Source organism: Equus asinus, chromosome 14 (genome assembly GCF_041296235.1).
Source record: "Equus asinus isolate D_3611 breed Donkey chromosome 14, EquAss-T2T_v2, whole genome shotgun sequence".
Classification (NCBI taxonomy): domain Eukaryota; kingdom Metazoa; phylum Chordata; class Mammalia; order Perissodactyla; family Equidae; genus Equus; species Equus asinus.
This window is the reverse complement of record NC_091803.1, coordinates 17,058,607-17,072,883: the sequence shown is the minus strand read 5'-3', so window position 1 is coordinate 17,072,883 and position 14,277 is coordinate 17,058,607. Positions and strand designations below refer to the sequence as shown.

Genomic DNA, 14,277 nt, shown 5'->3' with positions numbered 1-14,277 from the left:
GAGGGTAGCCTGTAAGGCAGGATGCCCTCTTACAAAATACTTGAATATGTGTTTCCTAAAGACAAAGATATTTTCCAGCATAACTGTAGTATAGTTATTAAAGTCAGGAAATTAACATTAAAAGAGTACTATTATCTCACCTACAGTTCTTTTTTTTTTTTTTTAAGATTTTTTAAAATTTTTTCCTCCCCAAAGCCCCCCCGGTACATAGTTGTATATTCTTTGTTGTGGGTCCTTCTAGTTGTGGCATGTGGGACGCTGCCTCAGCGTGGTTTCATGAGCAGTGCCATGTCCGCGCCCAGGATTCGAACCAACGAAACACTGGGCCACCTGCTGCGGAGCGCATGAACTTAACCACTCGGCCACGGGGCCAGCCCCTCTCATCTACAGTTCTTTCTCAACTTTGGCCACTTGTCCTAATAGCATCCTTTTAGCCAAAAAAAATTTATTTTCATTTTAAAAGAATCCTGTGTAGAATCATGTATTGTATTTACTTATGTCTCTTCAGTCTCCTCTAATCTGGAACAGTCCCTTAGCTTTTCTTTGTCTTTCAAAAACTTTGACGTTTCTTAGGAATACAAGCCAATTATTTCGTATAATGCTCCTCAATTTGGATTTGTTTCCTCATGATTAGTTTCAGGCTATGAATTTTTGGTAGAAATAGCACAGAATTAATGTTGTATTCTTCTTAGTGAGTCATATCAAAAGGCACATGATGTAATTTTGTCTCATTACTAGTGATATTAATTATATATTTTAAAAGATGTTTCTTATCTCTCCTAATAACTGATGTTTCAAGTAAGTATTTGTAGCCCTAAGATTTTTCTTTAAATAAATTTTGGCTCTTGAAGTTTATGAGTTAGAGACTAGAGCAGAAGTACTTTTAAAAATAAATTACATTAATTTTCAAGTCACTTAAAAATAGTTTATAGTAACACATTTCACAAATTTGCTGATAAAGGCATCTAGAGATTGAGATAAGCCTGCTATGTGAATGTGTGTGTTGCCTTGAAACTCCTAATACGGTTTTTTGCGTGAATGAGAAGAGTGAAATGAGAATCAGAATATAAACTGCCATAGTTTTCTAATTTAGGTTTCTGGCTGCTTACTATTAAGTTAAATTTAGCATCTAAATGAGCTGCTATAAATAAAGTTTCTTCATTTTTATCTTGTTTATTAGATTTCCTTATTTGTGGTGGTGGTTTGTTCCAGATGACAGGGAACAAGTACAGAATTGTGTACACTTTTTCTTACAACCTCTTATGTTGCTGAGACGTTCATAAATATTTTTTTCCTGTTTAGCAGTTAGGAAGGGCCTTTGCCAAAAAACTATAATGCTGCTATTTCAGATACCCATTCTTTTCTCCCTCTACTCTAGTAGATTACTTATGCTGAATGGGGGAGGGGGGAGACCCTTAGCACATAAGTGGTTTTATACTTTTTCAGATCCCCCTGAGTCCAGCCATGCCGGCTCCCATTTGGCTGTGACTGCCCAGTATGCCCTATGCTGAGATGATCCAGTTACTGGAGGACTGCTCACGCGGGGAGCCGGCCTGTTGGGAGGGGGTTGGGTGAGTTAATTTCTTTCATTTTTTAAGAAAAACAAAAGTTATATGGTGTGGCTTGGCAAAAAACACACCTTATAAATAAAACTGGGTTGCTGGACCCTCTCGTGGCTAAGCCTTCCCACCTCTTTCTTGCATCATTTCTGCATAATACAGTGCTTCTAAGTAGAAGAAATTTAAAGAACGTTATGCTAAATTTGAGTGACTTTTTAAATAGAAAGATATATAATCAGCAAATTAAGAAGTGGCCCAATTATAATAGACCCTATTAAAAGATATCTATTTAAAATGGTAGAAATGAAACAGCTTCACATTAGTCTCCTGTTTAGTGATAAATTTCATTTTAGAATGACTTTAAATATAACTTGTTATCCTGAGTATTAGAAAAAGTATCAATTGGTTATGTCTATCCTCTAAAGATTTTCCAAGCTATCTGAAGAGGAGAATGGTTAACTTTTGGAAGACAGTTCTTGCCAGGGTAGTGTTGGGTCTTATTCTATGATTTGTAGGATGTTCTCTGAAATATTGTTCTCTTTGGAGTCTTGGTACTGTTACTGTCCACGAGGAGAATGGAATCTTACATAAGTTATCTTGGCTTATTCTTTTTAACGTTTTTAAATTTAGTTCTGGGGAACTAGAATTGGGAAATTCTGCTGGGGAAAGTATCCTCTGATTCATTGGTAGTGTTTATATTCTGTAGTCTGTGAAACCTCTTTCTCAGCCTGTACTGAGGATAATTGGGGAACAAAATATCCAGTTTTAGTCAGGCAATAAAAACAGCCAGTTAGAGGAACAATAACCTGCAATCACTTGTATTTCTTAAAAAGAAGATTGGCCTTTAAAGTTAGAGAACTTAGCCAGAAGAAGGATTTAGGCATAGCCCGCTCGTTCATTGCAGACCGTATTTCTGCTCTTATGCTGCGTTGGTTCTGTGAGTTTGTTTTTTTGATGGTTATATCCTTAATGTTTAAATCTTATTTGGCATTTTAGTACAGCTTATTAAATTAGACTGCACCTGTTTGTTTACTCCTAACAAGAGCATTAGATGTTCCTCTGTATCATCTCTGGGATTTATTTCACCATAGCCATTTCCTGATACAGTCTTTTTAAAGGGGCTCATAATTTCATATTCGATAGTCTTTAGTTTTTTCCTTGCCTCCAGTGCCATCCCACACTAATCTGTCTTGCCCATTGCCTGCAGACTGGTTCTTTACTGTTGCTTTTATCAAATTAGTCGTTTACACTCAAAAACCTGAAGTTAAGTTCAGCAAGTCTGTCAGTGCCCTCCATGTGCCCTCCAGCTGCTTTGGGTAATAGAAATCAAGTATTCTAGAGGTTATCTAGGCTTCCTCTTAATACTTGAAACAACAAATTTTTGTTTGTTTTTTGAGATTTTACTTTTTCCTTGCTTGGTTATTATTTTGTTTAGTTTGCATTTTAGCTGCCAGGCTTTTTTCTTTGCTGATTTTGATGCTTTAAAGAATATAATTACAGTGTGAATTTGTTTTTTTAAATACAAATTTAAACAGAAACAATGGTATCATGACGAATTGACTGAGTTCTAGCCTGTTTTCTAATTCTACATAATGGGGATAAAGTGGAGGTTTGAGGAGACAGAAGATGTATGTCTGGGAGACTGGGAAAGTGAATGGTCTAAGGGAATATACTGTGATTACTGGGGGGTGTTCAAGACCTACTTGAGGTACCTGGTGCGATGAATGTAAAGTAAGACCACACACTGTTGTTGTATCCTTTATTCTAGTCATGCTTAAGCTGAACATGTGTAGGCCAGGATTAAGTAGATACAATAGAGCAAGAGAGGCAAAGAAAGCACAGGTTTATGCAAGATTGATTATAATGATGGACTATGCAATTTAATCTGGGTAAAGAAAGATAAGGAAGTGAGCTTGGTGAAAATGTGATAGAATTAATGGATTTAAGGTTCTGGTGGGATTGAAGGATTGCAGAGTTGGGGTACTAGAGGGGGTGAATTTGAAAGATGTGAGGGGATAGTCAAAGAGAGAATTGTATGAAATTGAGAATTTAGAGGGCTTATAGTTAGTAGTGTATTCATCGGAATGAGTTCTTCAGGCATGGGGAGAGGAGAAAGAAGAGTTTGAGGAACCAGGAGTTCAGAGTCGGGAGGGTTCCTTATTTGTGAGCAGTGTTTTTGTTGTTAGCATACTCATGGATACTTTTAATAAGAAAATATGCTTCTGAATTTGGAGAAAGATATTTAAATAGTATACTTTTTACTTAAAAGCATAGAATACCCCAAGTTGGAGCAAAGTTTTAAAGAACAAAAGTCCAGTCCTGTCTTAGGAGCAATACTTTAAAAATTCCTCAGAGTGGGGCCAGCCCTGTGGCTGAGTGGTTACGCGTTCTGCTTTGGCGGCCTAGGGTTTTGTCAGTTTGCATCCTGGGCCCGGATATGGCACTGCTCGTGAAACCATGCTGAGGCGGCATCCCACATGCCACAACTGGAGGGACCCACAACTAGAAATACACAGCTATGTACTGGGGGGCTTTGGGAGAAAAAGGAAAAAAAAATAAAATCTTTAAAATTCCTCAGAGGTTGCCATTATCTAGATCCAGTATCCTTAATCTGGGATCCATGGATGGACTCTGAAATTGTATGTATACTTTTGTATGTTGTTTCTGGGGGAATGCTTCACAGATTTCATTAAAGTATTTAAGAACTGCTAATCTGTATATACAGAAAACTGTTTGCATAGCAAAAATAGCTAATATTAGAGTATAGATTTTTAAGTCTGGGTATCAAGAGAATTTTTTCTTGATATGGCTAAAACATTAGCTAACATTCATGTCTTTGTTTTTTCAGAGACATAATGTCTATGAGGAGAAGTGAATATATAGCTTCACCTGGGTAGCTGGGGACCAAGTCCTTTAGTTTGTTTAACTAGTGCTTCTTTAAATTAGTTTTTAAAATTAATTTTGCCCCTCTTCTTAAATTCTAGTACATGACTCTCAACCCTTCCACTAAGAGGAAGAATACTGGATCCCCAGACAGGAAGCCCTCAAAGAAATCCAAGACAGACAACTCTTCTCTGAGTTCACCACTAAATCCTAAGTTATGGTGTCATGTACACTTAAAGAAATCCTTGAATGGCTCACCACTCAAAGTGAAGAACTCAAAGAATTCCAAATCTCCAGAAGAGCATCTGGAAGAAGTGATGAAGATGATGTCACCCAACAAACTACATGCTAACTTTCACGTTCCTAAGAAAGGCCCACCTGCCAAGAAATCAGGGAAGCACAGTGACAAACCTTTGAAAGCAAAGGGCAGAAGCAAAGGCATCCTGAATGGCCAGAAATCCACAGGGAATTCCAAATCTCCAAAAAAGGGCTTAAAAACTCCTAAAACCAAAATGAAACAGATGACTTTGTTGGATATGGCCAAAGGCACTCAGAAGATGACACGAGCCCCACGGAATTCTGGAGGTACACCTAGATCATCTAGTAAACCTCATAAACATCTGCCTCCTGCTGCCCTACACCTTATTGCCTACTACAAAGAAAACAAAGACAGGGAGGACAAGAAGAGCGCCCTGTCCTGTGTTATCTCCAAAACAGCTCGTCTTCTCTCTAGTGAAGATAGGGCTCGTCTCCCAGAAGAATTGCGAAGTATTGTTCAAAAACGCTTTGAGCTTCTGGAGCACAAAAAGAGGTGGGCCTCTATGTCTGAAGAGCAACGCAAAGAATATTTGAAAAAGAAACGAGAGGAGCTGAAAGAAAAGTTGAAGGAGAAAGCCAAGGAGCGGAGAGAGAAAGAAATGCTTGAGAAACTAGAAAAACAGAAGCGGTACGAGGACCAAGAGTTAACTGGTAAAAACCTTCCAGCATTTAGATTGGTGGATACCCCTGAAGGGCTGCCCAACACACTCTTTGGGGATGTGGCCATGGTGGTGGAGTTCTTGAGCTGTTATTCTGGGCTACTCTTACCAGATGCTCAGTATCCTATTACTGCTGTATCCCTTATGGAAGCCTTGAGTGCAGAAAAGGGTGGCTTTTTATACCTGAATAGAGTGTTGGTCATCCTCTTGCAGACCTTATTACAAGATGAAATAGCAGAAGACTATGGTGAGCTGGGAATGAAGCTGTCGGAAATCCCTCTGACTCTGCATTCTGTTTCAGAGCTGGTGCGGCTCTGCTTGCGCAAATCTGATGTTCAGGAAGAAAGTGAGGGCTCAGACACAGATGATAATAAAGATTCAGCACCATTTGAGGACAATGAGGTACAGGATGAGTTCCTAGAGAAGCTAGAGACCTCTGAATTTTTTGAACTAACATCAGAAGAGAAGCTACAGATCTTGACAGCACTCTGCCATCGGATTCTTATGACATACTCAGTGCAAGACCACATGGAAACCAGACAGCAGATGTCTGCAGAATTGTGGAAGGAACGGCTTGCTGTGTTGAAGGAAGAAAATGATAAGAAGAGAGCAGAGAAACAGAAACGGAAAGAAATGGAAGCCAGAAATAAAGAAAATGGAAAAGAGGAGAATGGGTTAGGCAAAACTGATAGGAAAAAAGAAGTTGTGAAGTTTGAGCCCCAAGTAGATATGGAAGCTGAAGACATGATTAGTGCTGTGAAGAGCAGACGGCTGCTTGCCATTCAGGCTAAGAAGGAGCGGGAAATACAAGAGAGAGAGATGAAAGGTAAAGTCTTGTGTTGAGAGAAAAGGAGAAGCCCTTTAGAAGATAGTAAAAGGAAGGAAATTACTAAAGTACTGCTAGAGTCTCTATTTGTCATAACTGTCTAGTTATTTTTGTGTAATAACCCATACTCTATTAAGTATGTCATATAGCAGGAGCGTTCAGCCTGGCATTCTGCAGTTAATGATAGTTTGGCTTAGGTTAATGTGATGTTGGCATCTTTTGGGTTTAGTAACAGACCAAATCCACAAATAGGTGTGGTGGAAATAACATACAACTTGGGGAATTCCTGACATGGGTTCAGACTCTGCCTCTGCCTTAGCTGTCTTTCTTTGGGCAAGTTAGTTTATCCATGCCTCAATTTCCTCATAAGCTTGTTAAGATTGTTAGAACAATTGAATGACGAGGTATTTGAAACCCTCAGCACACAGCCAACTCAGATATTAGTGTTTGTCTTATTAAGATGTAAGAACATAAAAGTTTTAGGCTTTGATACACCATCACATCTTAACTTTTGGGGCCTGGCCCCATGGTCAAGTGGTTAAGTTCACTCTTTCTCTCTCCGCACTTTGCTTCGGTGGCCCAGGGTTTTGCTGGTTCTGATCCTGGGTGCAGACATGGCACCATTCGTCAGGCCATGCTGAGGCAGTGTCCCACATGTCACAACTAGAAGGACCCACAAATAAAAAAGATACAACTGTGTACTGGGGGGACTTGGGGAGAAAAAGCAGGAAAAAACAAAAAAAGATTGGCAACAGTTGTTAGCTCAGGTACCAATCTTTAAAAAAAAAAATCAACTTTTTTTGAAACAGCTTTATTAAGAAATAATTCATATATCATACAAGTCATCCGTTTATAGTGTACAATTCAACTTTTAAAATATATTCACATATATGTGTAACCTTTATTACAGTCAATTTTAGAACATACTCATTACCTCAAAAAGAAACCCCAAACCCTTTAGCTGTCATCACCCATCCACCCATCCTCCCCAGCCCTAAGCAATCAGTCAACTACTGTCGATAGATTTGCCTGTTCTGACAAATATAAATGTAATCGTATAATAAATATGTGATCTTCTGTGATTGGCTTCTTTCTCTTAGCATAATATTTTCAAGATTCATCCACGTTGTAACGTGTTTCGGTACTTCATTCCTTTTTATGGCTGAATATCTTCCATTGTTTGAGGCCGGCCCTGTGGCATAGTGGTTAAGTTTAGTGCTCTCTGCTTCTGTGGCCTGGCTTCGCGAGTTCAGATCCCAGGCGTGGACCTACACCGCTCATCAGCCATGCTCTGGTGGTTCCCCACATATAAAGTGGAGGAAGACTGGCACAGATGTTAGCTCAGAACAAATCTTCATCGGCCAAAAAAAAAAAATCCATTGTTTGGATAATACCACATTTTGTTTATCCATTCATCAGTTGACAGACATTTGGTTTGTTCCCATCTTTTGGCTACTGTAAACAATGCTGCTGCAAGCATTGGTGTACAAGTTTTTGTGTGGACATAAATTTTCATTTCTCTTGCTTATATACTTAGGGATGGAATTGCTGGGTCATATAGAACTATGTTTCACTGTTTAAGGAACTGCCAGGCTGTTTTTCAAAGTGACTGCACAGTTTTACATTCCTACCAGTAGTGTATGAGAGTTTTGATTTCTCCACTTGTCTGCATCCTTACAACACTTGTTATGGTTCTCTGATTTTAGCCATCCTAGTGAATGTGAATTGGTATCTCGTGGTTTTGATATGTATTTCCTTGGTGACTAATGACGTCAAACATCTTCTCATGTGCCTGTTGGTCATTTGTATGTCTTCTTTGGAGGAATATTAATTCAGATCTTTTGCCCTTTTTCAAATTGGGTTGTCTTTTTATTATTGAGTTGAAAGAGTTCTTTAGGTAGTCTAGATACAAATCCTGTATCAGATATACGGTCTGCAAATTTTTTCGCCCATTTTGTGTGTTGTATTTTCACTTTCTTGATAGTGTGCATTGAAGCACAAATTTTAAAAATGTTGATTAAGTCCAATTTATCCATTTTTTTCTTTGGTTGCTTTTGGTTTTAGTGTCATGTCTAAGAATCCATTCCCAAATTCAGGGTCATGAAGATTTATCCCTATGTTTTTCTTCTAAAAATCTTAACGTTTTAGCTGGTATGTTTAGGTCTTTGATTCATTTTGAGTGAATTTCTGTGTATGGTCTGAGGTAAGGATCCAACCTCATTCTTGCGCATGTGGCTGTCCTGTGATGTCTCAGTATCAATTGTTGAAAAGACTGTTCTTTCTACCATTCAATGATCTTGGCACCCTTGTCAAAAATCATTTGACTATAGACACATGGATTTATTACTGGACTCTCACTTCTATTCCTTTGATTTATGTGTCTGTCCTTATACCAGTACCACAGTGTCTTGATTATTGTTGCTTTGTAATAGTTTTTTTCCCCTGCGTTTATCTCCCCAAATCCCCCCCAGTACCTAGTTGTATATTATAGTTGTGGGTCCTTCTAGTTGTGGCATGTGGGATGCCGCCTCACCGTGGCCTGATGAGCGGTGCCATGTCTGCACCCAGGATCCGAACCAGTGAAACCTTGGGCCACCAAATCAGAGCATGTGAACTCAACCACTCAGCCACAGGGCCGGCCCCATGTAATAAATTTTGAAGTGGGGAAATGTGAATCCTCTAACTTGTTCTTTTTTAAGATAGTTTTGGCTATTCTGGGTTCCTTGTAATTCCACAATAATTTTAGAATCAGTTTGTTAACTTCCACAAAAAAGCCAGCTGGGATTCTGGTACAGAGTGTGTTGAATCTGTAGATCAGTTTTGAGTATTGCCGTCTTAATGATATTTTGTTTTCTGATCCATGAACATGAGTGTTTTCCATTTATGTAGATTTTTAATTTCTTTTAACAATGTTTTGTAGTTTTCAGAGTATACATTTTGTATTTCTTTTGTAAAATTTATTCCTAAGTAAATCTTGACACGCAAGGATTCTGCTTTGCTATTTCTTATTCTATATTTGTATGTCCCTTCTTGTATCCTGAGAACCTTGGCACCCATCAATATCAATACTTACTTGTGTGATCAATCTTACAGTGTACACAAAGTTCTAGTTGCTATTACCCACAATAAACCAACTAAATTTATTAGGGTTTTTTTTTTCTTTAAGACTGAACTATTTTGATCATGTTGTAGTTTCCAACCTTATGAAAGTTTTCAGCTTATGAAATAAAGATGGTAAAAACCATTTATTTGTCAAAGTTGGATGCTAAGTATTAGACAGATAGATACCTAGAAATAGTCTTAAATTATGTGAGAGATTTTAGGTTAAGTCAAACAACTTTGTTGTTTTAGTAGTTCTTTCATTAGAAAATACATATCTTTTAAAACAAATTTTAGTTTACACTACTTGAGGCCATTGAAATGTTTAAGTATCTGTATATGTGCATGCACAGTGTGAGTATGTATATATGTGTACTTTTCGTTTTTTTTTTTTTATTCTTTTCCCCAAAGTCCTCTAATACATAGTTGTATATTCTAGCTGTGGGTGCCTCTGGTTGTGCTCTGTGGCCTGATGAGCGGTGCCATATCTGCACCCAGGATCCGAACCAGTGAAACCCTGGGCTGCGAAAGCAGAACGTGTTCACTTAACCACTTGGCCACGGGGCCGGCCCCTGTACTTTTCAATTTTAAAGACAGTATAATTGCATTCCAAATAAAACAGCATGTAGATTAACTTTGTATATATCACACTTCAGCTGTGTTTTACCTGAACTGTAATGTTTTCTTCTTGAGTCCCTGAAGTGTCCCTCTGTGTGTTGTATTTATCTTAATATAGGAGAAAGGAAAGGTGTATCATATTCTATTATTGATATAGAGAAACAAGGGACAGAGAATATTAATATTTTGCAAAGACCAGTATTTGACTTAGAGTTCAGGTCTTTCCATATCTAGTTCAGTGCTGTAACCTCTGGAACTAAATTTGGTCTTCTTTTGATGACTTGTCTTAGATTGCTTTTGTTTCTTGGTGGCCTCAGGAAAAGGACTTTTTCTTTATTGTAATTTATCCATTGCTCTTGTCATTTACCTTTGTACTGATCTCTACTGTAATCATTGTTGCAAACATGCAGTTCATTCAGGCTAGAAAACTTTATTAAAGGTAACATATATCATGATGGTTTTAAATAAGAGAGATTTGTCTTAATTTTGTAAAGTAACATCTTTAAACTGATGCATTTTCCAGATCCTCACCATGTTGTAGATGTTGTCGTCAGTAGAAGATCAGCATGAAAAATTCTGACATTGTAAATAGCAGTGCTCTGTACTTATAGTAACAAAATTTGTGACAGTTATGGAAAAACTTAAAAGGCAAGATTACTGGACTTCTTTTGTTGTTGAGGGAAATTTGTATCTGGATAGAATAAACCCATGTAATGAATGATCGGCAACAAATTGATTATAAATTTCTTTTTTGCATCATTAACAGTAGTAACTTGCTAAGTGGGAAAATAGTATTCAATATGCAATAATTGTTATTATCCACAAGTGCTTCCCTGCCCTTTTTCTCAGTTCTTTTTTCTTGTCACCAAGGGTAATAGGCTGAATTACTGTCAGATTCCTCAGGACTAAAATATGTTAGTGTTTCCTTCCTCAGGAAAAAAAAATCAGTAAAATTAATTATTAAAATTAATAAGTTAAATTTTGGAGAAAAAAGATTTTGCATTGAGTTGATGATGAGACATCACCAGATTGCAAAGAACATAGGAGGACCAGATAGAAATTGCTGCTTTGTATGTCATTTTTTTAAATAACAGATTGGAATTAGGAGAAGGAAACTAAGGTCTGATGAAAATTATTTTATACCAAGCACTTTTCACTTCGTATCTTGTTTAATTTGTAAGAGTGGAATTTACTAGAAAAAAATCTAGTTGATTCTTTTTTATCTTTAACAGTGAAACTGGAACGTGAAGCTGAAGAAGAACGAATACGAAAGCACAAAGCAGCTGCCGAGAAGGCTTTCCAGGAAGGAATTGCCAAGGCAAAACTAGTCATGCGTAGGACTCCTATTGGTACAGATCGAAACCATAATAGGTAAGTTATTAAACTTAATTTTGTCATCTTTTAGGGCTATTATATTGTTAATAGTTATGAAATGGTCTCAAGTACTAAGAATAGACAGGCTTTCCTGTTTGTGGATTTGGGAAACAGAATTACTTAGCACACATTTATTGAGTATTGACTGTGCCAAATGCTAGGGTTACAGAGTTACATAGGACATGACTCTGTCTTTGAAGATACCACAGATATGAAGCTCAAATTGTGGTGATAAGTGAAATGTAATCCAAACAGAGGTCTTTAAAAATGGTTGTATATTTTAAATGCATACTTTGTGTAGAACCTACAGGAGAGAAATATTAAAAGTTACAAAAATTACAGATATTAAATGAATCTCAAATTCCAAAAATTGTGGTATCCTATGCTTTACTTTATAATATGTATCTGACTGAATGTTCAGTGATAGTCTATAATCATCTTCTCCAACAGTAAAGTCATCTTGCGCTCATGATCTATCAGTATCTTATTAATATGTGGTTGTGATTTGTAGATACTGGCTTTTCTCAGATGAAGTTCCAGGATTGTTCATTGAAAAAGGCTGGGTTCATGACAGCATCGACTACCGATTCAACCATCACCGCAAAGACCATACAGACTCTCCTGATGAGGACTACTGTCCCCGTAGTATGTACATCTATTAGTTATTCTACCCTGCTCAAATAGGGTCAATATTAAGGACTGGCTTACCTTTGTCACTTTTTCCATTTGCAAAATTTCTTTATTGCCTTCTTAGGTAGATATATTAGAGTGGGGTAGGAGGATGTGAAATGCATAGAAGAAGGAAGGAAACTAACCATTTGATTACCAACTTTGTTCTAGTCATAGTATGAAAAGTTAAAGAGCTTGAGTGTCAGCATGTTTGGGTATTAGATTATATACAAATAGCTTTCAAACTTTGTTCCTTGGAAATCTCTTTGTTGTAGGTCCCTCAGGGGCTGGAGTTAAGATAAGGGGGCCAAGAAGGCAGTTATGTGTTTTCTTCCTCCACTTTTAAATTCATTTATTCAGTACTTATGGAGCATGTCTTATGTGGCAACCCATTTTTCATGTGCTGTGATACAAGATAGCAAACAAGACAGAAAAGGTCCTGAGTGTCATTTTAAAATCCTAGTGAGCAGAAACACAGCAGATATCTGGCTAAAAACAAGTGACTGGGGATGGGTCATGAAGGGGCACTGAAAATGTTTTTTTTCTTGATCTGGGTTCTGGTTACATGGATGTGATCAGTTTGTAAATAAATACATAAGCATACTTTTCTAAATGTGTATATATATTGTTGTTTGGAGTATATATGTATAGTCATGTGTCACGTAATGACATTTCAGTCAGTGACAGAGACCGCGTGTACGAGGGTGGTCCCATAAGGTTAGTACCATAGAGCCTAGGTGTGTAGTGGGCTATACCTTCTAGGTTTGTGTAAGTACACTCTGTGATGTTTGCATAATAATGAAATCGCCTCATATTGCAGTTCTCAGAATGTATCCCTGTTGAGTGACACATGCATGACTCTTGAATATATATGTATAAAGTATTTCAAGAAAGAAATTAAAAGAAGAATTTTTGGGGGCCAGCCTGGTGGCTTAGTGGTTAAGTGCTCACGTTCTGGTTTGGCGGCCTGGGGTTCGCCGGTTTGGATCCCGGGTGCGGACATGGCACCGCTTGGCAAGCCATGCTGTGGTAGGCGTCCCACATACAAAGTAGAGGAAGATGGGCACAGATGTTAGCTCAGGGCCAGTCTTCCTCAGCAAAAAGAGGAGGATTGGCAGCAGTTAGCTCAGGGCTAATCTTCCTCAAAAAAAATAAATAAAATAAAAAAAGAATTTTTTTTAAATTAAAAAAATCACATGTTTAGGTTGGATCAGATTTTCTCAACCTCAGTGTTAGACATTTTGGGCCAGATAATTCTTTGTAGTGGGGGGTTGTCTTTTGTGTTGTAGGTTATTTAGCAGCATCCCTGGCCTCTACCCACTAGATACCAATAGTGACAACCAAATGTGTCTCCAGACATTGCCAGATGTTACCTGGGAGGCAACTTGACTCCGTGTTGAAAACATGGGTTTAGATGATCCACAAGCTTCCTTCCAGCTCTACTTTTTATAACCTAAAGAAAATTGCTTCTTGAATATTAGATCATTATATTTCTTTGAGAAATCTTTCTTTTTTTTAAGTAGTTTTCTTTCATTTTGGAAAAACTCATAACCCAAACTTCAAACTCACAAAAATATTAAATAAGGATATTAATATATAGCTCAAAACTTCAAATTTAAGGCATTTTCGTGTTGAATTATATTAAGTGTTAGATTGTAGCACTTAGAAAAATCTAGTTTTGGTAGACTTGGTAAATACCCAGGTGAGGGCAGTTATGTTTGAGAGCAGTAAATGTGAAGTCAGGATCTTCAGACTTGGGAGAGAGTCCAGCAGGATGAGGGACTATGATTTTATAAGGTGTTTTCAAAGTTTAATGGTTGTTGTTAGAAATCAGGTCCACTCTGTGACCTGAGAATCTTCTGAGAGAAGATGGGCATCTAAATCCCTTCACTTCTAGAGCATCCTGGTGGATGTTGTTGCTTCACGTTTTCTAGTTCCAGCATGGCGAGTCTCTTCAGAATTGCCTGACTGAAAAGACTAAACAAGGTTATGTGTTATTACAGAGAAGATGCTGTAGGATAAAGGGAAGAGAGTAGGAGCAGGGGAGAGAACCAATTGTAGTATTACGTAGGGACTCAAATATTGGCTTAAGATCTATCTATTTTAATGTCATATGTTAGTATATAGGATCTGGTTTACAAAAAAGTTAATCGTATTTGACATTTGAAGCCTCCAGGGGTAAGTTTGTAGAAAATATTTCAGTTGTCTCTCCTTCACCACAGATGCCTTTGGCTAAACATGGTACAAGGAGTAAATTTTTTATTTGCTTTGA

The 14,277-nt window shown here is 37.6% G+C and overlaps 1 protein-coding gene across 1 annotated transcript in view; it reads left to right on the top strand.

Moving 5' to 3' along the window:
* The window catches only part of BAZ1B (bromodomain adjacent to zinc finger domain 1B), a 79,733-nt gene that overhangs the window by 34,989 nt on the left and 30,467 nt on the right, over window positions 1-14,277 (top strand). Inside the window, exons 7-9 of the mRNA XM_044746398.2 lie at window positions 4,544-6,245; window positions 11,195-11,333; window positions 11,848-11,981. Of these exons, the coding sequence (XP_044602333.1) occupies window positions 4,544-6,245; window positions 11,195-11,333; window positions 11,848-11,981 (1,975 nt within the window). The remainder of the gene's footprint in view (window positions 1-4,543; window positions 6,246-11,194; window positions 11,334-11,847; window positions 11,982-14,277) is intronic.